General features: G+C 39.2%; 2 protein-coding genes across 9 annotated transcripts in view; one reads left to right on the top strand and one right to left on the bottom strand.

Annotated features, from left to right (window-relative positions):
- Positions 1–26282, bottom strand: part of LOC105205402 (telomerase-binding protein EST1A) — a 98399-nt gene that overhangs the window by 51287 nt on the left and 20830 nt on the right. For all 6 annotated transcript variants that reach the window (XM_039452139.1, XM_026136885.2, XM_039452140.1 and 3 more), the window contains one exon: positions 21570–21715. In XM_039452139.1, the coding sequence (XP_039308073.1) occupies positions 21570–21715 (146 nt within the window). The remainder of the gene's footprint in view (positions 1–21569; positions 21716–26282) is intronic.
- Positions 23117–26154, top strand: LOC105205401 (odorant receptor 13a). Of its 3 annotated transcripts, none has more exons than XM_039452143.1 (9): positions 23117–23667; positions 23790–23903; positions 24040–24109; positions 24386–24650; positions 24745–24867; positions 24966–25056; positions 25268–25407; positions 25480–25612; positions 25745–26154. In XM_039452143.1, the coding sequence occupies exons 1-9, from the start codon at positions 23512–23514 to the stop codon at positions 25793–25795; spliced, it is 1143 nt and encodes a 380-aa protein (XP_039308077.1). In that variant the 5' UTR covers positions 23117–23511; the 3' UTR covers positions 25796–26154. The 3 variants fall into 3 exon arrangements, with proteins under 3 accessions (XP_039308077.1, XP_039308076.1, XP_039308078.1); XM_039452142.1 differs by having other exon boundaries at positions 23992–24109; XM_039452144.1 differs by lacking the exon at positions 25745–26154 and having other exon boundaries at positions 23992–24109; positions 24966–25090; positions 25480–25611.

Below are 26282 nucleotides of genomic sequence, written 5' to 3'. Positions count from 1 at the left end.
AGTTATCGTAAACTGGTTTGCTCGTTGCTTTGCGCCTTACTGCGCCGCAAACCGGAGATTTAATAAAACGGCGCCGTGCGACGCTGCCCAACCGGCCATTCGATTACGATATCCATATTCCCAGACCCTCCCCGCCCATCCCGCGCGCTCCTTTGGTGCCACTGAACCAGATGGCGACGAGATAAATTTCGCAAGAAACGACCGTTTCGGGCCGATGACCTGCGCGCGAACGCCGCCCGACATTGAGAGTTGAAAGGAGACGATCGGTCTCATCCCGAAATTCTGCACGTCACGACCATGGGGCCGTCATCTTCTTGATGAGCGTAAGTTGTTTGTGCTCTATTAAGCATTTCTTTCATCAAGATACACCTCGTCGAACGAAAATATTTATAAAAAGAACATTTCCTTATTATATCATTTTTATCCCAAAGCAGCTTCGAGTATTTTGATCTCGCTGTCCTGTTCGTTTCGCGCTTATTTATTACGTTTGAGTAGGCCTTCCACATACTTTATTTTCTTCGTAATCAAATGAATTTTGAATTGTAAAATAATTTATAAATATTGAAATTACATAATTAAAATTATATTTAAAAAAATACAAATATTTATTGCATTTTAAGAAAAAAAAACTTTTTACTCAAAAGAGCCAATTAAACAGCAAAATTAAAACAAAAAGATTGCGCTTTTACTTTCTGCTAAAAGCATCCACTTTCACTTTTATTCATGGACATTTTATTAAAAAGTTATAATTTGAAAATGATTTTCAGCGTTGAACGTTCTTTCCTTAAATTATCTAGAAAACGTGACTAGCCCAACCATGATGACGTAACCATCGTCCATTGCCGATTCTCGCTTTTATTTTACTGTCGTTGAAAGATTATGCGTGCTGAAAGACGACGAAATGTCAGATCGAATCTTGGCGTCGCATTACAAAGGACACGCAAGTGTGACAGGTAGCGTTTCATTCGTCCCCAAATGAGTCACGATGTCGACGTGTCGAAGAGTAACAGTGGCAGCTGACAGCGGGATGCTGGCGATCGCGCTGGTGGTAGAGAGAAGATCAGCATCTCTCTGAAGAGAGAGAGAGAGAGAGAGAGAGAGAGAGAGAGAGCTGGCGGCTCGCGCTCGCTCACTCGGGAGCTCAACGTTCGACCTTGGCGGGACCTTGCGAGGTCGCCGACATGATTCCGTCCTGTCCATTCCGCTCGCAACTCGGCAGATCGGCAAGGATTAGGAGAGAGAAGTGCCAGAGGAGAGCGGAGTTCAAAAGGGAGGAAAGATGGGTCGGCGTGAGACGCGCGACCTTTTGTCATCAGCCACACCTTCACCCGGGCAGTCGGGACTAGAGAGATTTTTGTCCGACTCATTCTTCTCGCGTCAGTCGCAGCCACTTGGATATATAGTCACTGAATAGGCGCGTAATTGGGCTCGCTCGCGGCGTTCGCGGAAAAAGATGGCGCAGAAAAAGCGAGCAAAAGTTCCCGAGGTGCACGGAGGACGAATGAGATCGTCGCGACGCGTCCGTCGCGTCGGGGCGGGAAATCATCGGATGACACGATGCCGTGTCGCGAACAATCCCATTTCGACTAATTACAGTTCCCGGGGTGAGTTTAACGGCGGCAAAAAGCGGTGAAAAGATAGTCGACGAGGTTTTGCATCACGCTACGACAGCACGCAAACCTAATCTCCCCCTTTTTCCCATATCTTCGTTTTCTTTATTGTAGCCTTCCTATTTCAATGTCTAATATGCATACGCGATGGATTCGATCAACGGCGAGATTTCTGCAGTAGACAGTATGTAAATTAGGCAACATAATCTACCTATAAGATACGCGCGCGCGCTTGCTACATCGTGGAAAATTATTCTTCGATAAAATAATGACTGTGTTACCGCGCGTGTGATTAACGAGCCGGTCCAAAGTCGTAAAACTAGATTTGTAAGCCTTTTATTGCCATATCGTCGTCGCGGATCGCTTAAAGCAAATCGTATAATGTAGCAAGATTTTATTGCGTTACACTGATACCGGACAAAAATGTAGCTATCGCGCTTATTAAAGTAAACCGTTCCCGCGGGACGTAGGAAATGCGTAACAGCGAGACCACCGCGGTCTGGAAAATCGAGGATCTCTTCTCTCTGCCCGACGTTCACTCTCGAGACGAGCTATTCAATTCTCGCGATTTCTGCACGAACGGTCGTGGTGATGAGACTGCGCTACGAGACTTCCGTGTAGATGGGAAGCCGCGACCACCCCAACAACAATTTACGAACAGATCCACGATCTACGTGCGCTATTTGTTACGCTTACAGCAGTGATTCGTGAGTATGTCGCTCATCGGCAGCAACATAAAAACGATCAAAGCGAATCCACAAGACGCGTACCTCTGCAGATTGACGTCGAATTGTTTTGCGGAAGAGAAAATAATCTTTCGTAACATCAAAAACAAAAAGCAATATTACGCTACCTCAGAATCTAATCTCTGAAACAATTTTAAGAGACCAAAGGAATTCATATAGACAAGAACGAAACTAATTATTTAAATCCGTGAAAAAACTTGACAACGTTTTGAAAGCAATAACAATATTGTCCATCTAACAAATAATTAAACTTTGTAACAAATTAAAATTTCAACTGTTTCTCAATTCTCTATACGGAAAAAAAGGTTTTACGGAAATGTCTAAAAATTCTGTACAGAATAATAATGTAGGACGTTCTAACTGGTTATTACAATGTTAAAACTTTTTGCAACACGTATCATTATGTTTGATAATCTTGCATAAATTAATTTTTAAAAATTCTATACAAAACAATCATGTAGGACGTTCGAACTGGTTATTACAATGTTAAAACTTTTTGCAGCATGTCTCATTATGCTTGAGAATTTTGCTTTAATTATTTTAACAGTCCAACAAAATTATTTTTAGATTCGTAGCTAAATTTTTAAATACTTCAGCAAAACTGTCCCTTTCTTTATGTATTTTCCTGTTTAAATCTTTTTTTAGACAACTTCAAGTGTATTTTTATGTAATGTTATAGCAAAAACAAATTTGCTAATGTAAGTGTACACGTTAGGATTAAAATTACATTGCTAAAATAGCGAAGTATCGGCAGTTATGGCCGTCGGAATAATTTTGAGCAACGGGGCGCGTCGAAAGAACCTCGATGCACCTTGGCATGCCGCGTGTCAGCGCAGCGCGGCAGATATCTGCAGTTATATTGTGCGTTTCTTCGCAGGAAGTTATGTATTAACGGTCGTAAACGACGCGCTTCGCAAAAGGCCGCTCGTCCGAAGGTATAAGTGTTCATGCAAATACAAAAGTAAACGCGTCTTTTCTCCGAGTTCGCGCCGTTGCGTCGCCGATACGCGCGGTGTAGTTGCGACTGCGAGAAACCCCGCGCCGACTAAATTTAGATCTACAAATCTAAGCTTCAGGTGAACTCTGCGGAAAAACGAAGACACGAAAAACGAAGACACGGGAGAAACCTGAAGAATTCGATTTCCGAACCGCGTCACAAATATATGTTTAAATACTTAAATAAATGTCCAGATACTATACAGAGTATACAACACAGTAATTTTAATACAAGAGATAAGAGGAAGTGCCACATTTCTCAGTCGAAATGGTTACTTAATAATATTTTTGTATAGATTATTAAATATATTTTTCAATTCTATAGATTGCGCAATAAACTGAAGCCAGATTAATATCTCTAATTAATTTGATTGTCAAATTTTAATTTAATAACGCTAGGTATACAGTAAGCATCTTGGGAAAATTATGAAAATAATTACAGATTGTTTTATATTGTATTTGAAAGTAGTAGAAAAAATTTGGCTGCAATTTTCTATCTGGATAAAAAATTTTTCAATAAGTAGACAAGCGCTCTAATAAAAATATAATTAATAATGAAATAAGAAATAATAAAAAAAATCTAAATTCTTTTATTTAAGTACTTAAAATATTCAAGATTTATGTAAAGTTCATTGCAATGCAGAGATCAGTTCTGTAAAATAAACAAACTTATTTATTTATTTACAAAATAATTAAACGGATAATCACAATAAAACTTTGTATAAATTATTTTGAATACTTGAAGTATTTATGCAAAAAAAATTAAAATTTTTCTTGATATTGTAAAAATTAATTTAATTTTTAATAACAAATAGAATAAATAAAATACAAAAATACTAAATAAAAATTCATCTTTTTCACACAATTTTCATGTGTATATAATTTATTTAAAGTGTCAATATTAAACACATTTCCTAATTTTGTTTACTTTTTAAGATCTGTATGTTTGATACAGTCTTTAAAAAAATTTAAAAACTTATTGCAAAAAGTATCCTAGCCAGGAAAAACAATAATTTTATTTCGCGACATTATGCTCCTCGACATATTCAACGCATGACATTTCTTTAAACAATTCTAACATTAATTGAAAATGTAATCTGCTATTTCTGGAGCATACGTACATTTGACGAGAAAACTCTTACTTACAGTTTTACCGTGCGTTCGCGAACGCACGCGACCAATTGAGAGCGCGTTAATAGACGCCCCAGGAAAGTTGATCTTATACAAACGCCACACGTTTCTTACAACATTCTTCTCCGTGCGGAATCTCGGTAGGAATTTTTCTGGGATATTGTTATTCCGCGCGCGTCGACCACGAAGAAAGCGAGCGTTGATTGCCGGACGACATTCGCGACATTACGCTGTGATCGCTTAATGGCAAAGCTATTAATTTGCAAATTGTCGTTTACCTGGCGCCGCTGCAAGACCGTCCGTCATCTCATTCTCGTTATAAACAAGATGACTGTCGCGTCACTAGTTAATTGATTAATCGACCTGTTAGCCGGTTTCTCATCGTCGTGTCGCGTACGTTAGCGCTTCCAACATTCAGGCCTTTCTTACAAGAATCTATGCGTCCAATGATTAGTTCTCAGTGTGAGACACGCCTACTCTGATGTATATCAGCTTTTGTTAATCGTCAAGAAAAAAACATGCAAATGAATATAGAATGTAGATTGTAACAGGAATTAATTATTGAAGACTCCATTAAATGTTCAAGAGACGCGTTTTACGCGCCGTCATTTAGATCCCGCTAGCCAAAGACCATTTATTCAAATCATTTATTCAAATAATTGGCCATAATTATGCAAGAAACGCCCAACCCAGAAAATTATTATTTTTTTTAATTATTGTAATCAGTAGGTAGTCCGTACATTTTTCTACATTAAACAAAAAAATGCAAGCTTAATATCTAAAATTAATAAAAAACAGTTTGTAATCTTCATTTTTAAATAGCATCAAATATTATTTGCATTTTTCTCGAAATAGACTTCATTTGGGTTCGCGTTTCTTGCAGAACTATGGCCAATTGTCGATGTAATATAAATATAAATTTAAATTTATAAAATACAAATATAAAAAATACGATACACACATCAAAAATGTTTGTACGTTTGGTCTTTTCAAGAACAAAAAATATAAAAAAAATGAATATACCGACTGTCAGAACACATTTAAAGGTCAAAGCGGAAGAGAAACGGCATTCCAGTAAATCCGGTTCGGTAGATCGAGAATCCAGATCGCGATGCAAGAGCACGCAACAATAAGCTTGATTATCTATCTCCGCGCACCAATATCATTAGCGTCGCCGTTAAGTTCCATCCTGGCGAGAGGGACAAAAAGGAGGTGTGCGCTTACGAAACGGTATTAACGAAGCGCACGAGGTTTTCTTCGGCGCGATTATTACCTGGCGTCGTGATACGTTTCGTGATACGCAATCAAGCGAAGGAAGCGAGTTTTAATAGCCGGACCGAATTAGTCGCGACGCTACCTGCGGAACGATCGTCAATTTGTCGGCTTAACGAAGGAACGAAAGCACGGAATCGCCGCACTCTCGTTAGGCAATCTCGTCCCGAGCGATCGCGAGACCACGCGCGTGATTAGAAGGACAGGAAATGAACAGCGCTGTCAGACTGAACGGACTTTTGATTCGCGGCCAATAAACTGTCGGGACGAATGGAACGCGATCAGCCTTTGGCGAATGTTTTATCTGTAACTTGTTCTACGTACAACTTCGATTTTCAAAATCGCACGTTGTTGCATATTATTGTGAATAAAAGTCGAGTTTATTGAACCACGACGATTTTTGCGTTTCCTAAAGGCGTCAAAGTCATAAAAAAAATTGGAGAATTTAAAAGAAGAAAACGTTCTTATTAAAAAAAAAAACTGTCTCACTACGCATAAATTGAAGAAACGGCAATTAAATTCAAGCACGTCCATAACGAGACTCGTACATATGCACGTCGAGCTCTACGTAGAGCTCTACGTAGAGTCTCCGCGACTACTGATTTTATACGTGTATAACGTATAGATTGTTTTATCGCTTGAGCGTTGCGATCTAACACTGGCATCGTCAACGTCACCTCCGCTGCAGCTACTGCTGTTCGTTCACCCGACCTTGGCAAGGTCACGCAGTAACGATAAAAAGGAGCGAAGCAGAAGCGCGGAAGGTAAGCGAGGAGGGGTTGACTGGGAACAAGGGAGGGTGGAAGAGAGCGAGGAGAGGGTCTAATCAACGGCCGGCGTCATGCTCCAGAGAACATTGCGGGAAGAGAAGGCAGAAAAAGTGGCGAAACTGCCGGAGGGAGACAGAAACGATGGCGAGAAGTAGAAAGAGAAGATCGCGCGAGAAGCGAAGGCAATGCGGGGCGCGAGAGAAATGCCGACCGACCCCAACTCGAGCAGCATAGAAGCCCAAAAGACGTCGATGGCTCCCAAGAGGGTCGCGGAAAAATCATAAAACCCACCGGCATCGCCACCAAAAGATGGCTAGCTAGATTTGCTGTTTACACCGAGAAAGTTTTAATTTCGCCCTTTTACGACATCTTTATAGCTAAGAAATCTCTTTTAAAATTATAATAGTTTAATACCAACTTCCAAATCACATGAATATGTACACGCTATGATCTGTGACATTATTTATACAAGAATGATTTATTTTCGCGCCCATAGTCGATAAGATTCTTTTCATAATTTAAGGAAATGTAAATGTGATGCGATTGCTATAACAGCGAAGTGTTTACCAAAAAATGGTCGATATATTAAATTGGATAAAAATTAGCGATGAATTAAAGATGTATCAAGTTGGATCATGAGACTGACAATGATTCGATATAAATCTCGCGATCTCACATTCGTTTGACGTGGCTCCCATCATCGCTTGAGCATGCGTCGACGAGGCGCCCGAGTTAAAAATAACGTCTCGCCGGATATTTATAGCGACAAAGCGAGAGAAACGGATGAAGAGGGAGAGAGAAAGAGAGAAAAGGGCGAGGGTTAACGGGATAAGAAAAGAAAAGAGAGATGCATCTCGCGCCGATCAGCGGCGATAGCTCGGAGTCGCGAGGGAGCTCAAAGGCGAAGAAGAGCCGCGGGGACGCGCAGGACACACGGGTAGCACGGAAGGCAGATAAAGAGAGGGATAGAGATGGCTGTAACTATGTAACTTGTCTGCCCGTGAATTGAGCGGCAGGAGCCAATGAGGGGTGGGAGGGGGGGAGGGAGAAACAGCCGAGTGGCTGATCTATACAGGACCTTTGCAATACAGGGTAGTTGAAGTGGAGCGACGACGTATGTGATGCATTAGACGAGCCCGGAGCCAGAGAGAGAGAGAGAGAGAGAGAGAGAGAGAGAGAGAGAGAGACGGGGAAAGTGCAGCAACAGCGGCGGGTGCATTGCGCCCGAAGCAAGATGGCCTTGACGTGGGCCGACCGGCGAGGGCAAGGACGACCGCCCGAGGGATATCCTCTCTTTTTATCCTCTCCATCTTGACTGTACAGCGGCAGTCGCATCGACCACAACGACTGACGACTCCTCTTCTCTCCGTAACCGCACCCATCCATTACAACATTGTGACAACAACGACGACGACAACAACGATATCCTTCTGCAATATTTGCCAGAAGGTTTCATAAGCCAATGAAATCCTCGTCTGCCAAGGATATTGCTACGAATTATGCTACGATGTAGAAGAGAGAGGTTGCGTAATATATAATGGTTATCTAAAAAAGAAAGAGAGAGAGAGAGAGAGAGAGAGAGAGAGAGAGTTGCTCGTCCCTTTTTGTATAAAAACTTATGTAAGAATTAAGTTTAAATGTTTAAAAATTATTCTTTATTTTAGTGAATAAAATGAGAGGATATTCTTTATTTGATTTAGAAACTACAGTTTCGATTTAACAAAACTTCCTTAAATGAAAATCAATTTTAAATCAATTGTAACATTCGCGCATTAAAAAAGGTGAACATCATCAGACGATACAGATAGCGGGTATTATCGATTCCCATCAGCGTCCGCGAGTTTTGTACGGTAGAACGATCTCATCCGTCACCCTCGTCTCTCTCGCGTCCTTCAATCTTCCTTCAACGAGATGACGAGGTCGTCCCTGAAATCTGCTCGACTTTGGCAGTCATTCGAGAGAATAATTCATGACGTCGCGATCTTACGCGAGTAGTTTATCGTTCGTGCAAGTGGAACTTGTCCAATCGGAAATCGATTCACGTTACCGATAACATGGATAGCATAGGGGAAAGCAATGGATACACAAAACGATAGAAAAGAAGAGAAACTTGAGCTACGTAGACAAACGTTCGACCGTCCGTCCTTTTACACCAACCACACTAATGTGAAATACAATCGAATTGCGCGTCTCTCTTCCATTCGTCTCGGTAATTCGTCCAAACCATTTCTTTCAAGCTCGCTTGATGGCGTGAGCGACGTAACGTTTGTGTAGACACGCAGAGAAGCAAGAGATTCGAGCAAATTGGACAGACGACTGCTTGTCTGACATCAATCAAAACATAAATCGTTTACAGGAAGTCCCTTGTTGACTTGGACATTGAGTTCAAGAAGCTTCTGCTTCAGCACATGAGGTATCCTTTTCAGGATCCTCTCTTCACTATTACCGAGATCATTTGAGATAAATAATCGGCTCAACACAACTGGATGACAGAAATAAAAAGACGTAATCTTTGCCACCAAACACCATTATTAGTAAGGAAAACAGAAGAAGATAAAATTAATCGTTAGACAAGTTAATTAAAATACTTGAAACTATTTGTTTTAAAAAATGTTTCAAAAATCAAAATAAAATTAATATTATATATATTAATATAATATATACATGTAAATATATTGTAACAATTGTATTTAAATATATGTATGTAAATATATACATATTTATATATATATTTATATATATAATTAATCCTATCAATTTTTCTCGATTTTTATTTATTTCTTAGAACAATAGTCTCAAGTATTTTAATTAGTGCAATAATTACCTTTATTCTATTTTCCTATACACACACACACACACACACACACACGCACACACACACACAAAACTGGATGAAGATTTTAACGAATCCGTCTAATTTTATCCTATTTTCACTTTACTTCATTCAATAGTTAATACTAAATAACGTAAGATCGTCAATAGATTTTCTCTCCAAGAGTTCCAGAGTTAACGCACGAAGGTAGAAAAGTTCGAAAATCGAGTTTCGCAGAGACGGAAAGTGCGAAAGCAGGCGGCAAACAGAGTTTATGCGAGGCGGCCGGCGTAAAAGTATCGAAGTGCGATGTAACACGCACGAAAGTGGCGCGAAAGAGGCGTGCCGCCGCCGGCCGCCTCGACCGAGGATGAAATATCCGCGCTGACATATTGACACTGGGGAGTCGTAATTCGCGCCTCTCGGGCAAACAGAGGGCTGCGTTCAGGCGCTGAGATGGAGTTAGTCGCCGATGTTCAACGGTGCACGTTCCTGAAAAAGATATCTTTCTCTCTTTCTCTCTTTCCCAAGGGCGAGAATCCGTTTCGCTTCGCAAAGAGCGCACACCGGCGAGTCCGACCGGACTGTTTGTTCTCCGTCGATTAATACTTGGGCGCGAGCGAAGCGAAAAAGGAGAAAATGCGGCAAGGTATCGCGGTGGGATCTTTGATCGGCAAATAATTAGCTTCTTTTTACATTAATTTAACGTGACGCGAGAGAAAATGATATATAAGCCTATTAACGAGAACACAAGAGGCCTACCTTAAAATAAAACTAGCGATTTCTGAAGGCTGCGAGAAGGTGAGAGTTAAACGATCCTCAAATGTTTCCAAGTTCGCGAAGTGCCGCCGCGCTCGCTCGTGAGATCCGTCCGCGCGTCGTTACAGGTCGTAAGGGTCGCCGCGTATCAAAATGTACAAAATTGTTGCACTTTCCACGCCGCGGTGCGTTCAATCTTACGATATACGCGCGGTGGATATTACAAGCCGCACCTCCGCCGAGCGATCGTCCATCCAACCCCCTCCCCCTCCCCCGCCCCCTTTTCCGCTCCCGCGCCCTTGCTGCCACATTAAAATAATTTAATTTAATACCCAGCAATTCCGCTTATTGCCATTGCAACATCAATTTTAATAATAGCCCTCTCAGCGAGCGAGAGCCTCCCCGACACCCTCTCGGCGGACTCGCCCGCTCGCTTCGTCCGGCGCGGCGACGGCAGCGGCGGCGGCAGCATTTCTGCGCCTCCGAAGAAACCCAAAGCGCGCAACACACATTCGATATTACGACCTCGCCGGTAATGACGTTTTTTTTCTCCGATATTACTGAGAGATTTTTTTCAGGGGCGCCAATCTATTTGCGCGCCGCGCGCGCGGAATGGGATCGGCGGAGGGAGATTACAGCCGTCGTTACAGATTACACAAGGCTGCGATGACTCCGTTGTCTGGAAGCGCTTACCTCCTTCCCGGTAATCTGTATACGTTAAACGCGAGACTAATAACGACTCCTACCGATCGTGTTCATAAATTCTTCCCCGGACATCGTATTCCGGCACGTAGGGGAGAGTTGCCGAATGCGTACCACTTAAGTTATTTTTTATTTCACATTTTGCGTTTGAATTTGCTGTTTTGGATGCAAAACAAAGTTCGAAATTGTAGCTCGACGTATCAGTCATTTTGTATTATATTTCATTAATAACAAATTAGTTACAAGCTTTTCTGTAACATACTGCGAAAAGTGTGATTTAGAAAACTGGTCGTCTAAAACGTACCTCTTGATTCGTGTCATGTTTAAAAACATCAAATTTATGAATTAAAGTAACTAAAAATATAAAGAGAGATTAATTAATATTCATTTTATTGATAATTTGTCGAAAAAGCAATCAAATATTTAATAATTAATAAATAACAATAATATAAAGATGAGAATGTCGAAATAAAACTAGCTTGAATTTATTTTTGTAATATTTTTATAACATGGCAATTACTGGGCTTTTACTATTATCACTTTTTAATCTAACATTAGTATCATTTCTTTATAGTAAAATTTATGGTGATATTAGGAAGCTTGATAAAGTTTATAAAAATATCGATTTAATTTTTATAATAATAATCGTAAATATGTATATTACACAATGAAAGTAAAACATTTTACAACACCCTTCTATGAAAATATAACAATTTAAAACAAAATTACATAATTACATTATTATTAACTAAATAAGTTGATGAAAAATTTACATCAGATGTACCTGATTTTCTAAAAAGCTGATAGCATGCACAAAGCAAAATGGAACTTGTTAAATTTTTTTCTATATTCTTATTTAATTTTTATTTTTTGTCATAAAATGTTGCTTGTATGAAATAAAAATGTAAAATATTGAATAGGTACGCAACTTTCCCCTACATTCCATATTCATATCAAGTATTCTTAACTACAATTTAAACTTAAAATAACGAGAAGTCAAACGACGACTGTATACATAATCAAGAGAATCCAGACGCAAAAGTGCTTTAAAATATATCATGCATAAGTAATATATACCGTCTCAATATCTGTTTATGTTACGTCTGCCTCTTGATAGACAGAATGAATTTTCGCGTCTGATAGTCTTCATTAAAATTTTAATAGGGACGTAGGGATGTGTATGTTTCCACTGATTATGCTAAGTTCCTATAAGACGCTAGTGGCGAAAGGGTTAAGAAAGATCGCTTCTCGCACGTGTATCCGCGCTCGAGGAGATTCCTCCGCGACAGAGCAGGAGCCGGGCACCGAAGTACTCCGGGGAGTATACTTCGAGGTTGGCGGCCAGTGCTCGAGGAGAGCACTCGGCGTGCCTACATAAATTCACGGGCGCGTCGAGACGTGTTAGCGTTATTACGTGTGTCGAGAGGAATACCGATCTGTCGGTCGGCCGGCAGTTTTCTCCGTCCTTGCGCGGTGCATCCATAACCGATGCACCCACCGATCGTTGCCGTCGCCGTAACAGCAATAGCAGCAACAGCAACGGCAGCAAACAGCAGCAAACAGCAGCAAACAGCAGCAGCAGCAGCAGCAGTCTCAAACACCCGCTAGCGAAACTCTCCCGGCCGCCGGACAGGTGGTAGCGGGATCGCGTTACAGAAATTGCCAATTACCTATAACATGCAATTCCTACCTGCCCCCGTCGCGCTCTTCACCCGGCTGTCGTATTAATCCGCAACTGCACTCGCCCGTTACAACCGGGCCGCGTAATCGCGCGGGAAGCCGTCGTCGAAATTGGATGGCGAATCTCTTTTCCCGCGGACGTAAAAGACTTTCCCAGAAAACAGGACACTTCCCCCGATTTTGCAGCGATCTCATTGCTTTTAATAACGCGAAATTGAAATTAAATATTCGGCATGTGCGAGTAACTATCGGTCAGCTGAGCCCTCTCGAAGATTTCTTTTTCCTCTGGAAATCGTCTACGCAATACCGACAGACCGCTACCAGCCTTGTGGGATGCGTAAAAGTGCGGCTCGGTATTGATTTTTGCATCGCGGCGAGGCGCATCGATCATCCAGTCGTATAGCCGCGTGTGCACCCAGAGAGTTCGGCCCCGAAGAGGAGAGGTCTCGGCCACCAGCGGGAGTCGAGCGTTTATCACTTAATGACTTGGACTCGTGTACCACCGGTGGAAGAATGATAGTTGGTAAGCGAGCTCTCGGACCGAGAGCGAGCCATCGGATGAGGCTAAAACCACTCGCTTAAAATTATAAAAATCCGTAATTGGCCGCAACGACGTCAGAATGAGGAATGTTATGCTCGCGCGGCAAGGCCGAAGACTTTTGTACACTGTATACACTCGGCCAAATAAAGAAGAAAAAGAAGGAGAGAGAGAGAGAGAGAGAGAGAGAAGCTCCTATTCCCGCGAAAGAACCCATCTAATTAGCGAAACTAACGGAACGCGGCACACATCGTGCTTAATTGGAGAAGCTTCAAAACCTCCGTTATCCGCCTAATTAATTAACCACCCGCAAACTTTCCTTTAAAGGCCACGCAGCAGCCGGCCCTCTCGCTGATTGCGATTAATTCCGACTATCCCCATCGCGCACATAAATCTCTTTATATCAGAGATAAAGGAAACATCTTGCTAAACTCTTGCAAAGAGGCAAATTGCGCCTTTTGCAACGTATATATCGCGCAGTTTACGAAAGATTCGCGACAATCCAATTCAACTTCTTTCATTCGATCGTAACGATTTTATTCTCTATCGTCGATCAGGTAAAGTCAACGTGACCGGGCAATCGGCATTCACCCGGAAAAGACCCGCTTCTTTTTTTTTTTACGAGTTATACTCGGCAAACATCTTGAACGACCGGCTGAGGAACCGGCCGTCAGCCGCGCCTCTTCGCGTCGATGCGGATTAACGCGTGCTTTTGCGATCGCAAACGACGGAACGCAACGAGATGGCCTAACGATGCGGTCGCTCGTTCGGAATGCCAAATAGAATAGCTGGCGACGAACGGAACAAGAGGTATCGTCGATAATCATTGGTATGAATCGCGATAACGCTCTGTTACGAGGAGATCGATACGTATTCGATTCTTCTTGTTCTAATCTGCGGATAACGATCAATTATACTAATTACGTGTATCCTTACAGCAATGAACAATTGCGATTCATTCCGCAGAAAGGAACTTTCGTTTTCGAAAGGAATGTTAAGATTGCAAATACTGCGTTTAAACGCGCACAATCGTGGGCTGCCCTTTTTGACACCACTTATTTTTCTCTGAATAAATATACATTCAAGAAGACTAAAGGAGTTAAGGGACATGCAATAGTTAAATAATCAGTAAATGATTATATGAATGCTTGAAAACTGATCAGTTCAAATAACACGAAAAAAATTCCTAAAGTTATGATTAAAGTAATATATGGATTTAGTGTATCCAAAAGAGAATTGTAAAATCAATATATATATATAAACATTTTATCTTATTGATGCTATCAACTACACTGAGAAAAAATTTTTTTTAATAAAAGAATACATTTTTTTGAAAACCATATATTTTAAAAATATTTACTTTTCAGTAAATAGACATAAGTACTACCTTAAGTACAAAATTTTGTATTTTTCCATCTTTTGTATTTAAATAATGATTTTACAAACTAATAATATTAATAAATTTAAATTGTTTTCTTAGATTAAAAAATTCGGTTATTTTGAATATGAAGACAGTCTAACAGTAAATATTTTTTAGAACTACAAGAGAAAATTACTTAAATAAAAATTATTTCATTTTATTTACATAAACAATTCAATGAAGAAATTTTTAACTTGATTGCAAGTAAATAAGTTATTAGGACCCCGAGTAAATAATTTTATTGTGCTAAGTAAAATTTTTTATTGTGAAGATATTTTTTCTCTTAATATATCATTCCTGAGAACTGTTCAAATATCTTTAAATCTTCAATCCGCGCGCACGCATGTGGAAGTAATATATAGATAATCCAGTTTGTTCTCTTAATATGTAAAAATGGAATATCGAGAGAGTCAAGACATGCGGCCAACCGATTACGAAGAAGCAACGGCCACGGTAAGCACCCAGCAGCAACAGCAGCAGCAGCAACAGCAGCAGCAGCAGCAGCAACGGCGGCGGCGGCATGCATCTAGCCGGTCACTTCCCGCGAGCGCGACGTGTAACGCCGTTCGCGGTTTATTATTAATAGGACGATAAGATCGCGAGGCATTACGTGAAACACACAGCTCGTCAAGCCGTAACTGGTTCCGCGCCGAAGATAGAGTCCCTCATCTATCTCCGGCGACGTGCGGTACGAGAACGCGGGCGAACAGAGGTGCGCAACCTCCGACTTGCGCGTGGTGCCCCGGTGACTCGCGCGTAAGCAGCAGCGGCCAATTTTCGTGACAGGAATCACGTCACGCGGCGCGGCAAGTGTGAAGATGACAAATGTCGCGGCATTGGACCTGACGAGTGTCTATTATTTCTTCTCGTCCCTTGAGAAATAACGTCTCTTGTTATATCTGCCGCCGAATTCGCCAGACCAGCCTCTTTAAGCGAGTTTGTACTACTCACGCGCGAGACGTTAGTCATGAGAAATGGAATGGTGAGATATCCAATTAATCTTTAAATCGCGATTATTTTTCAGGCCCATTTCGCACGTTTTACAATGCTACGAGTTTTACAGGTCCTCGAAATACTACCGTTACGGGCGTACGAAGAAATGTTTTCATTAGTTCACTATCACCGGAAGTCATTAGACGCAACTGTAGAAAGACGCATGACCGACAATGCGATGCATTTGCGCGCGTCCTTTCGCATCGCTGCCGGGCAGATTAGTAGAGCCTCGTTCTGCTAATCGTCCTTGCCAGACTATAAATTATTTGCGGGAAATGAACTCGCAAAAACTCGCAAAACAGCTCCGCGCTGATCTCTTGCGTAGGAACACGGAGATCGTCTCAGCGGAAAGAATTTGCCAAAGAAACCGGAGGTAAGGTTCTTTGTAAGTATCCTTACGGGAAGATTGACATTTTCTCAGAAGCGAGGTATATAGCGACGCCGTCAAAACTTGAGAACTTACGACGCGACAATCTCGTCTCTTGCGCACGCAGATATCAAAATGGTACCACGTCGATGGCTGCGTGGATCCTTGCCGAAATTGTAAAAAAAAAAATTAATTGATTTCAGTTTCTGAGTCTTCTTCATCTTTCTAAATTCTGAAATTTGGTAAAAAGATTTTTTATTTCTTGACGGAGAGAAAACATTTTACTATTGTACTTGTTTATTTAAATAAATTGAAAGGAATTGGGCTTATTTTGCATAATAAATTTTTCATAGTCCTTTCTGGGATTGGAAAAAAAGTGGGAAATTTTATAGATGCTTATTAGCATAAACTATTAAATTGCTCGTCAATTTAATGTGTTGCATCGCTGATTCCGGTTTCATGTAATAGATTGTGTTTTAACGACCGACAAAATATTCGGCGCGTAATTTGCATGAGAGAGTTGGAAATTGTAATAATCAAAATTATTATGTACACACGAGCCTCCGGTGTCGTATTGGCATTATTTCGTTGTATTTCTAATTTATTTATTTAAATCCTTTTTAACATTAGAAACATTACACTCCCTAATTTATAAATAAATTGTGTTTCCAAAGAGAGGTTTAGAAAAATTTTAAACAATCTAGAATTTAATTTAAAAGTAAAAAAAAATGTAAAGGAAATTGTACAACCTGTTTCTACATAGCATAATATACTTTTATTACGGTCAATCATAATAAATTAAGAAAAAAGCCAAAAAAACATCAAAAGAATGAAAAGAATCTCTTCCTAACATGGCAGAGGATAAGTTGACGTAAAAATGCTATTTACGGAGACAACCTGCGTAATAGTCACTGTTCGGCGAGTTGACTGAATTAATTCGGCCCCCAGGATGACGCGTCGCGTCAGACGGCAGGACCCATATCCAGGCGCAATGACAGGACGATATTCGGACATCGTGGCCGCCTCCAGGCGGTTAGAAAGTTCAAAGGTCAATGAACCGCAACTGGCCACGCGAAAGGATCGCACGCAGAGGCGTGGACGCGCGCACGCATGCACGCATGCACGCACGCATGTACGCAATGTGCGCGGAGGAGAGCCCGAGGAGGAAGAAAAGGGGGGGGGGGATATTGAAAGGCTCGTTTTTTGCTGGCTGATTTACTCTTACGAATTAGCCGTGCGAAGAAATATCTTTTCTCCAGTGAGATAAAAGATCAAAACAAACGGCGCACGCGGTGCGCGCATTCGTGACCAAGGTGGTGTGTAACAGCGAAACGCGAGATTCTCTCTCGCTCTCGCGATAGCGATGCCGATGCCGATCCCCTCGGCCGTAGAAAGAAAGGATGCTCGAAAAATAAGAAACGCACAAGTAATACAAGTCGCGAGCGAGACAGAACGAAGCCACGGGCAATAATTCTCATATTTTAGGGAGGCAATTTCGAAGGCGAGTGCGCACACACGAGGCAAGAGCAGGATTTTCGAGGGCTGTACTTTTCGATAATTTATGCCAACGAGCCTCTCCCGCTCGCCTCGCCACGTCTCGGCTCAACTTTCCGAGAAGCGATTCCCTTCGTCGTGCCCACGGTTGCCCATTCGCGAAACTTGAGCGCAACTCCGGCGATATAATTTCAAATTCGGGCATGGCGCATGTATCGCGACATTTTCTTTATCGGAAATTGCACGGTGAGTCTTAAATTCGCGTGATAATCTTCTCTCGTTCGACACACTTTACGATCCTCGAGAGATTCGCCCGCGACACATCGAGGTACTAAATAACTATTTAAATTTCAAGAATTATTCAAGATAAAACGTATTGAAACACTTTGACAGGGTTAAGGAATTTTTTCTCATTCTACATGAGAAGTTATTTATGTCCGTTCGAAGTATGCCTAAAAATGCTGAAATCGAAAATTTGGATTACATCGAACATACGTATAACGATAAACGGAAGCGTGACCAATCGAGCGCGAAGTGCAAAAAAGAGAAGAAAGAGGATAAAACAATGAAACAATTTAATAACACCAATACGCGGTGGGCGGGAAGGAGAGTGTGTACCTGTATTTATAGGTGTTCCAGTAGGGCAGGTAGTAGTACGTGGAAGGATTTAAGATACGCGAGACCGAGCCAGGCCGTAGCTCGGATGCAGATGATCCAAGATTATAGACATTAGGGACATTAGCCTTGGCTTTATGCGATTCTTCGGTGGCCCCGGGGTCCACCGACTCCCCGCATTCGTTCCTCGCACAAACGCGTGCACCGCGCTGTCCGCGCGCGCGCGCGCGCGCGAAATGATCTAGCGGCGTTTCCCAATACATATTCTGAGAGGAGAGCGTATAGATAACATTGGCGATATCATTAAAAAATTCAAACGTGCGGCTGAGAAACTTTCAAAGATTTTTGAACGACGGCGCCTAATGTACGTAATATAAACGGGAGAGAAAGCACGCATCACCGGCGAGCGGGGAACGTGTTCGCGCGAAAGGGTAAATCGTCGACGAGATAGGTGTAGAGCAGCGAGAGGGCGAGAGAGCGAACCGCAATCGAAAGACGAATGAAACGTCGAAGGCGACGATTACGCGAGTGACTATCCTATAATTCACCGGGGCGAGGATGGTTTCTTAGATCCTGTGCTTGATTGGTAATTGGATCCTACTTCGGTGCAGGGAGGCATGTACCTGCGGATGAAGAAGGTCGTTTACCCCTTTCGATGGAGCAATCTTCTTGCGGCGAAACAGTCAGTCCGAGATCGAATCATTCACTTCCTCCGCTTCCGATTCGCCTAACGCGTCGATCATGTTTATCGCGGAATTACCACGCGCCTAACAAAGATAAATCAATAAAATAACTCTATCAAAGGATGTTGAGAGGTCTAAAAGATTGAGAAACCGAGTTATTCGCCTGAATTAACAGCTTTTCCCTATACTTTTCCGTTCTCCGTCAACGTTCAAGTTTTCCGTTACACCTTTATCGTACTTTTCGTACATATAAAATAAGACGTCACAGAAATACGGCGTGTCGTATGCTCGCTTCGAGGTTCGCAGCGTCCGTACGTAAAGAGAGAAAGAGCCGAATCGGGGTAGCAAACCGCAGGGATGTGTCGCGGTGATTTAAGGATGATGAAGGCGGGACCTGGCATTCCTCGACGAACGACCGCAGACAGTGTCGACACGGTTGCATAAACTCAATGGTCCATTACCGACAGTGTTTATGGTTTTTCAATTACTGACTGGTTGATGGAGGATCATCGTTACGCTGAAGACAAGGTCGTCCCATCAAAAAGATTCTCGATAGGCGAGTATGCAGTTGAGTCGGAGAGAAACGAATATATTTTATCGGTCTTACTTTAAGAACATTGTACGAAAGAAGTTTTGAATACGAAAAAAGTTCTACGAAAATATTCCGATTGTGACTGCCACTAACAAATGAATCCTCGAAGAGTGCTGAAGCAAGTTTCGCTTTCCCTTTTGATCAAAATAATCGGTACAGGATTATAATTACAGATGGTCTATTCTCGTCTCCGTGAAAAATTTCACGCGCGACCGTTATGTCATCCGAAGTATTCGACCGCGAAGCTTATACACGCTAGAAGAAAGCCACTGGAGATTACCGCACGTGCAATATTGCGAGGTTGCAGGTGTAGTCCGCACGTGATGGTAACGTCTGCTTAAAGATTCAGATGCTAAAACATCGTAAAATTATCCGGTGTAATATTGCTCGGAAACCCGCGTTTATTCTAAGCCGACTTTTCTCCGGTAAAGTCTTCGCCACTCTCTATTATTGGTATCGATAAATGCTCTCTAAATTCAGTCGCTAAAAGATAATGAATGATTACAATTACAAGTATAGCATAGCAAATTGTTAAGATTTTACTGTAAGATTTCAAATTTAGAGAGTGACTTTCTGATTATAACTTTCTTCCTTTATCATCTAAATTATATGTAGACATCTGTGCATATATGAGCGATTTATCAAAATTTATTAGATCCATCAGATCCATTCAATTTTATAAGTTACAATAAATATAACAAAAAGGTAAAAACCAATGATAGATCGATCGAAAGTTCATAATATAGTAATAAATATTACGAATTCAACGCATTTCAAAATGCAAACGTGTATTTCTAACAAGTTACTTTGCGGTTTAAAGATCAACTTATCTTCCGAAAAACCCAAAAGGTAATGTTACTAAATTCGCGTTATCACCGTCGTAAAAAAGCATCAGCCACTTGGGGCGCAACTTTGCGCAGTTAAACTCGGGCGGAGAAACGTCGGAGCAGGTGCAAAGGATTCGAGCGGACAGTTTTATCTCGGAAATAGAACAGCAAGAGATAGAACGCGCCCCTTGATGACTCAGGCTAGGTTCCATTCTGAGAAGAGCGAAACCTCAAGTGAGCGGGGTTTCGCTCTCGTATAGAAATTAGTGATAATTATATAGGACTAGCACCTGCACGCAGGTGCAAAAACTCGAGGAACGCTCGTTGCTGTCAGGAACGCTCGTTGCTGTCATGGTGCTCGTCGTGCTCCCTTAGACGAGCAGCCATGAGTCATTGTCGAAGCAAGAGAAACATCTACTCGAACCGGATATACCTTCGTACCACGGTTGTCGATGACAAGCTAAAGCGGAAAACGAGTCATCCCAACAGAATGCATCTCGTGACAGAAATTGATCCTAACAAGTGAGTTTGCAGTAAAAAACTCCTCAACCTCGATATGTATGACATTTAATAAACCTTCTAATTAAATTAAAATTAATATACTGTAATTGGTAGTTTTCTGAGCGATTGATATATTTAAAACAATTTATACATTTTTTTACCTTTATACTTCTCGTATACTTTCTATCCTAGAATGTTACTAAAGAGAGCTTCAGCTTAATTAAAAATTAATTTTCAATACAAACGGAAGTCAGTTCAGTATGAACTGGAGAAATCAAGTTTTCTACGTTTAAGCTGCATGAAGTAGCGTATGGCAATATATATTTACAACTTTGTCGAAGTCGATAGAATTTATGTACACGTTAAACACGCATTATGCATAATGTATGCATGTAGAATGGATGGTGACCGGCTCGACTTCGCGTGTATTTCTGGCGAGATAATACATTTTCTAGTCCAAGTTGCATTTAATAGTCGATAAAAAAAAAATCGTGAGAGAAATTAACATTAGTAACGGGTACAACCGGCTCGTTCGCCAGTTAATTATGTTCTGTCGTAAATAAAGTCTCGAATACGGAAATTATTTGACAAGCAAAACGATAAATATCAATAAAAAAAAAATCTGTAATTCTATGTACGTGCATGAACTGATAATGCAATCGCGTGTCGCAAATTATCTTGACGTAAAATACAGTCTTAATTTTAGATAATAAGTAATTCAAGAAAATGTGTGTGCGCGTGTGTGTGGCGTGCATGTCGCGAGAGGACATATATATAAAAATAATTAATGTTGCTTTACAGAAATTTTAAAATATCTAAAGTTTTCTACTACAAATTTAAAATAAAGATTACTTTAAATCTATTCCCTTTTTCCAAAACTAAAGCAATATTTTTTTAAGAAAAGAAAAAAACAATTATAAGCTGTCATTTTAATGCATTATCTGATACGATAATAATAACTAAAATGTCGCACATATTCATACAATTAATACCGCAATGTTTCATAAATGTAAACAACATTCACGATAATAAATGAAAAATTTTAACAAATTTTGACTTACCCTTCAGCTGCGTGGTCTCGATCGCGAACATGTTAAGCGCTAAAAGTTGAAGTAATCGAGTACCGGGAAGCGGTAGTGGCGAGTGCTGCAACAAGGCTCTGAATTCCTTCAGCATTTGAACACCAGCTTCTTGAAACGTCTCCATCCTAGAAAAAAAAAAAATTTTTTTATATTCTTTCGGCATTTAGATTTTGTAGCATTAAAAAATAATCAAGAATCATTAAAGAACTGCTTTATTTCACTTGATAAATAAATGCTTTATTTCAATAAGTTAAATATTTTAAAAAAATTATGTGATAAAAATTCGAATAAGCCGGTAAAGTTAAATGAAAAATTGAAGTATACAAATGGTGACAATTTCAGACAATTATTGAACAATTTACGTACTTTAAGCGATAAAAAATTTACTTAGCTATGTCGTTCAAAATAATGATTTTGAATTTGTGTGTGATATCATGTAGCAATATCTGTTAAAATCTTGTATATTTAATTAATATAAAATCTTTACAAAGCATCTAGACGTATTTCTAGAACAATGACATAAAATTCAAAGATATACTCGTTGACCCTTCGTAAAATCACCCTTCGTAAAATCAATCAATCAATCCTTTTCAATCAAATATGCTAAAATACATCAATAATTTTAAAATATAAAAATAATTAAAAATATTTTCTACTTTTCTTTCTTCGCAAATTATACGCGCAATGGGGACGATTAACGGCACGGAAAACGTTTCCCGACGCGAGCACCCACGTAAATAATTCTTCAATCGACTCATTTCAATGTAATCGAATTTAAATCGAAATCGGTGAATCTGTGACCCACGTCGGCGGCTAATCCGAGACCGGTGATAAAGGAGGACGAAGGTTGGCCGCGAGGTCTAGAGTCGCCGAGGGGGCATCCTCGTAAACACGGCAACGGGAGATCTCGCATAGCGGACGCTATCTTTCCCACAGCCTCTTTCCGCGTGGCGTACCGTCTCCATACATTTATATATATTGTATATGTATGCATACAATGTATTAAATCTATGTAACGTCTCACTTGATATCTCACCCGCGTCGCGCCGCGCCACGCCGCGTTTGTAATTCGGAATATTCGTGACGCAACCTCCTTTCGATCCTTTCCAACTCCTCCCATGCTGTCCTACCTAACATTTTTTTTCAGTCTCAAATATAGAAAATTCAAAATATAGAAGAAATCGGATATTTATTTTTAATGATGTCATTTTACGAAAAAAAAATTTTTTTAATATAAAAATTTTAATTAAACTTTTTATAATCTTAATCATTTATTATTTAGAAACTTTATTTAAATATATCATTTACATTAATTCTTTCCTACTTATCATCTTGACACTATCGATTATAATATATAGAAACTGTCATCATATAAAACATACGTCAGCATAATACAACTGTACATTTTTTATCTCTTCTTTAATTCTCGAATTTATTTTTACTACCAATAAATCATAGGTGTAAATTTTAGAATTTACATTTTTTTCAAATTCACTTACGTCCAATATTTTATAAATTTTAGACATTCTAGACAGATATTCAAATTTTAGACAGATATTATTTTCATTTTTTTTTCTCCGATTTATTTGAAAAAAGTATAAATGATCTTTTCAAAAACAACATGAACAAAGACAGTTCGATGCGTTCGTGAAATGGTTTGATGAATGTTACTGAGTACTGAGTGTTACGGGAAAGTAAAACTAATTTAATCTTCAAAGAGAAATGATAAAAGGACTCTATAAACGCGAGAGGGAAAGGGTTTATAGTCACAAATAATTGCGCACTTACTCCCAGGTAAGCAATTACGGTATGCTATTTTTGCTGTGTCAGAAGGAATCAATAAGTAAGTTTCTGTAATTCTCCGTACGGACAAGCGTCCACACGGAATTGTTGATAGCCCGTAATATTAGTGTCCCGCAAAATGACAGACAAGAAAGACATTTGGAAAAGTCGGTACTATCTTATCCTTAGAACTTATATGACCATATCAGGCTTATGGCCGTACCGTAGTCTTCGCGAGAGATGCATACACTTTATACCGACGTTTGCATTGTGCTTCAGTATTCTGATACCCCAGGTAAAACGTTTACGAGAAAACAATTCACTGTGAATTTATTATGTCATCGGAAACGAAATTATCATAGATTCTTTTTATTTTTAATAAAACTTTGCATGGATATGCTCTACTGGTTCCGATAGTCAATGTACGTGTTAATTGCTTCGGATATTAATGAAGTGATAGAAGGTCTAACATCAGCGTTAATCAGTATAGCATTCAGCTGGAAAGTAATGTGTATAATGTTTGACAAAAATGTAAGTAACAATTTCATCACTTTCTGTCGCGTTTCTTCTCTAAATCATTAATGCATAGGAAAGCATGCAAACGTGCATTTATATATAGGTAAAGTCTTGTCTCAAAACAATAAAGAAAGATTGGTTGTCATTAAAGACAGATGTAGAAAGATCTATTCTGCAACGCCATGTCGAATACGGACGATATCTAACGACATCTTATGCAGGTAAGATCATTACGGAAAACGTATGAATATGCTTTTGAATATGCGTGGTCTGTACAATAAAGCATTTTACATACTTTATATATATACTCGTATTCGTCAAATTTTTCAATTTTTTTAAATTAAAAATTTTTTTTAAAATAAATATATAATTATTATTAAAAAAAGATATTGCTCATTCAAAAACTAACATTTTTTTTAATCGAGAAAAAATTTTAAGAGACAATAAAAATTTATGAAAAGAATTTACTGATATAATGTGTAGATCACTCTTTCTAGTTTTCATGCATACGATACAAGTTTCTTACATACTGAAGCCATTCCTGCTGACGCTCTTAGAAATCAATACGACAAATTCTACTAAGACGTCTGCATCCAAATTGCCATTTCACGTCGAATACGGTGTGGACGCAGATCAATATTTCTACCCAATAGCGATTCACTGTTATCTAGCTATATTCGCTCACATATTTAGTACAATCGCGATAGACTCCTTGTATTGTACACTGATTCAGCATGCCTGTGGGATGTTCTCCATTATTGGGTAAAAATATCAGGATTATGGAACCACAACTAATTAAAAACAATTAAAAACTTGAGAATATTACTTTTTCGCCAATATTTTGGTACACTTTCAGACACGTGCTAGAGGATATTGGTAAAAACAATAACGCTAATTTTTCTTTGAATCTAAACAAGATAAGTGACGATGACTACAAGAAGACATTGGATTGCTTACGTAAACACTTGCAAGTATTGCAGTGCGTATTAACGCAAACGTATAATAAATATCAATTAGAAATATCAATATATCGATATTTTATATTGCTTGTATTGATACAGATTTGCGATTTTGTAGATTTACGGATTTAATCGAGTCTACGTTCACAAAAATACTTTTTGTCAGCGTTAATCTGAATGTGATTTGTGGAAGTGTAACCGGTATAGCGGTATGCATCAGTATATATATTCTGCATTTTATCGGTGAATAAAGAATTTTATAATTGAATTACAATTAATATTTCACCAGAATAATAGTTATTTTCAATAACGAACGCATATTTTTCGAAATATTAGTTATGGCTCGCAAAAAAATCGAAAAAATCAGAGATAATTAAAAATTTTTTCTCTTAAAAGAAATGAAATTTTTGTGTGTTCCAGATGATAATGAATTTAAACAAAGGTATTCACGAAATAGCAGCACCTTTGTCTGTTTACGTCGCGCAACTCGTTCATATCTTTTTACAATTCTGGCAAGCACAGTTTTTGTTAGATTACAGTATTGTTCCATGTGAATCTATGTAAGAATGCAAGTTTTTATGTCTTATCGTTACTTGTTGTACCTGAAATGATACGCGCACTTTGCGTTATAGTTGCAGAGCAAATTGGTATTTTACTTCGAAGAGATGTCAAAAGCTTTTTCTATTAATTATGACTAGAACTGTAACACCGTGCAGAATAACTGCCGGCAAAATTGTTACTTTATCAATCGAAAGCTTTGGTTCGGTAAGTAAAATTTCAAATTTATTTTTAAAACCGCGTCACGTCTTTAGTTATTTCGATAATTTATACAATTTTGTGAATAACATTATAAAAAAAAAAAGATTACATATAATATTGATTTTTGATTTTCTAAAGGTTCTGAAAACGATGATGTCTTATTTTACGATGCTACGCTCCTTCCAGTGATAATGCATCACATTGAAGTAACCAAATATAATTAACGATACGTTAACATAAAATTATGTATAAAATTTTGGTTCGTATTTATTCAAGTGTCAGTTTTTTCATTATAATATAACTAAAGTTAAATGAAATTAAATGAATTAAGTTTCTATAAATTTTAAAATTTACATCTAATCGCATATACATGTTAATCTTCTTCGTTAGTATTTTTTATAAGCGATATCTCGTTTTATGCAAAAATTATGTTACATAGCATATAACAGTATCTCATATTCCCCTATTTTTTGTTTTTACATGCTTGATCTAAATGTTTTAAAAAAACTTACAAGTGTTTTAGAAAATAAAATATAAAAAATATCCGATATGTTCGTTAAATTTTGCTTTTGAGAAATTATTCGGTGGATAATGTACGTTAAAATAACTTTAAAAAGTTTTCAGAAATCACAATCGACTTTGCGAATCGTTGTATTTCACGAGACTAATTCCAATA

The sequence above is a fragment of the Solenopsis invicta genome, chromosome 7, assembly GCF_016802725.1.
Source record: "Solenopsis invicta isolate M01_SB chromosome 7, UNIL_Sinv_3.0, whole genome shotgun sequence".
Taxonomy (NCBI): domain Eukaryota; kingdom Metazoa; phylum Arthropoda; class Insecta; order Hymenoptera; family Formicidae; genus Solenopsis; species Solenopsis invicta.
Note: the sequence above shows the minus strand (reverse complement) of the source record. Positions and strands in the feature narration are given on the sequence as shown.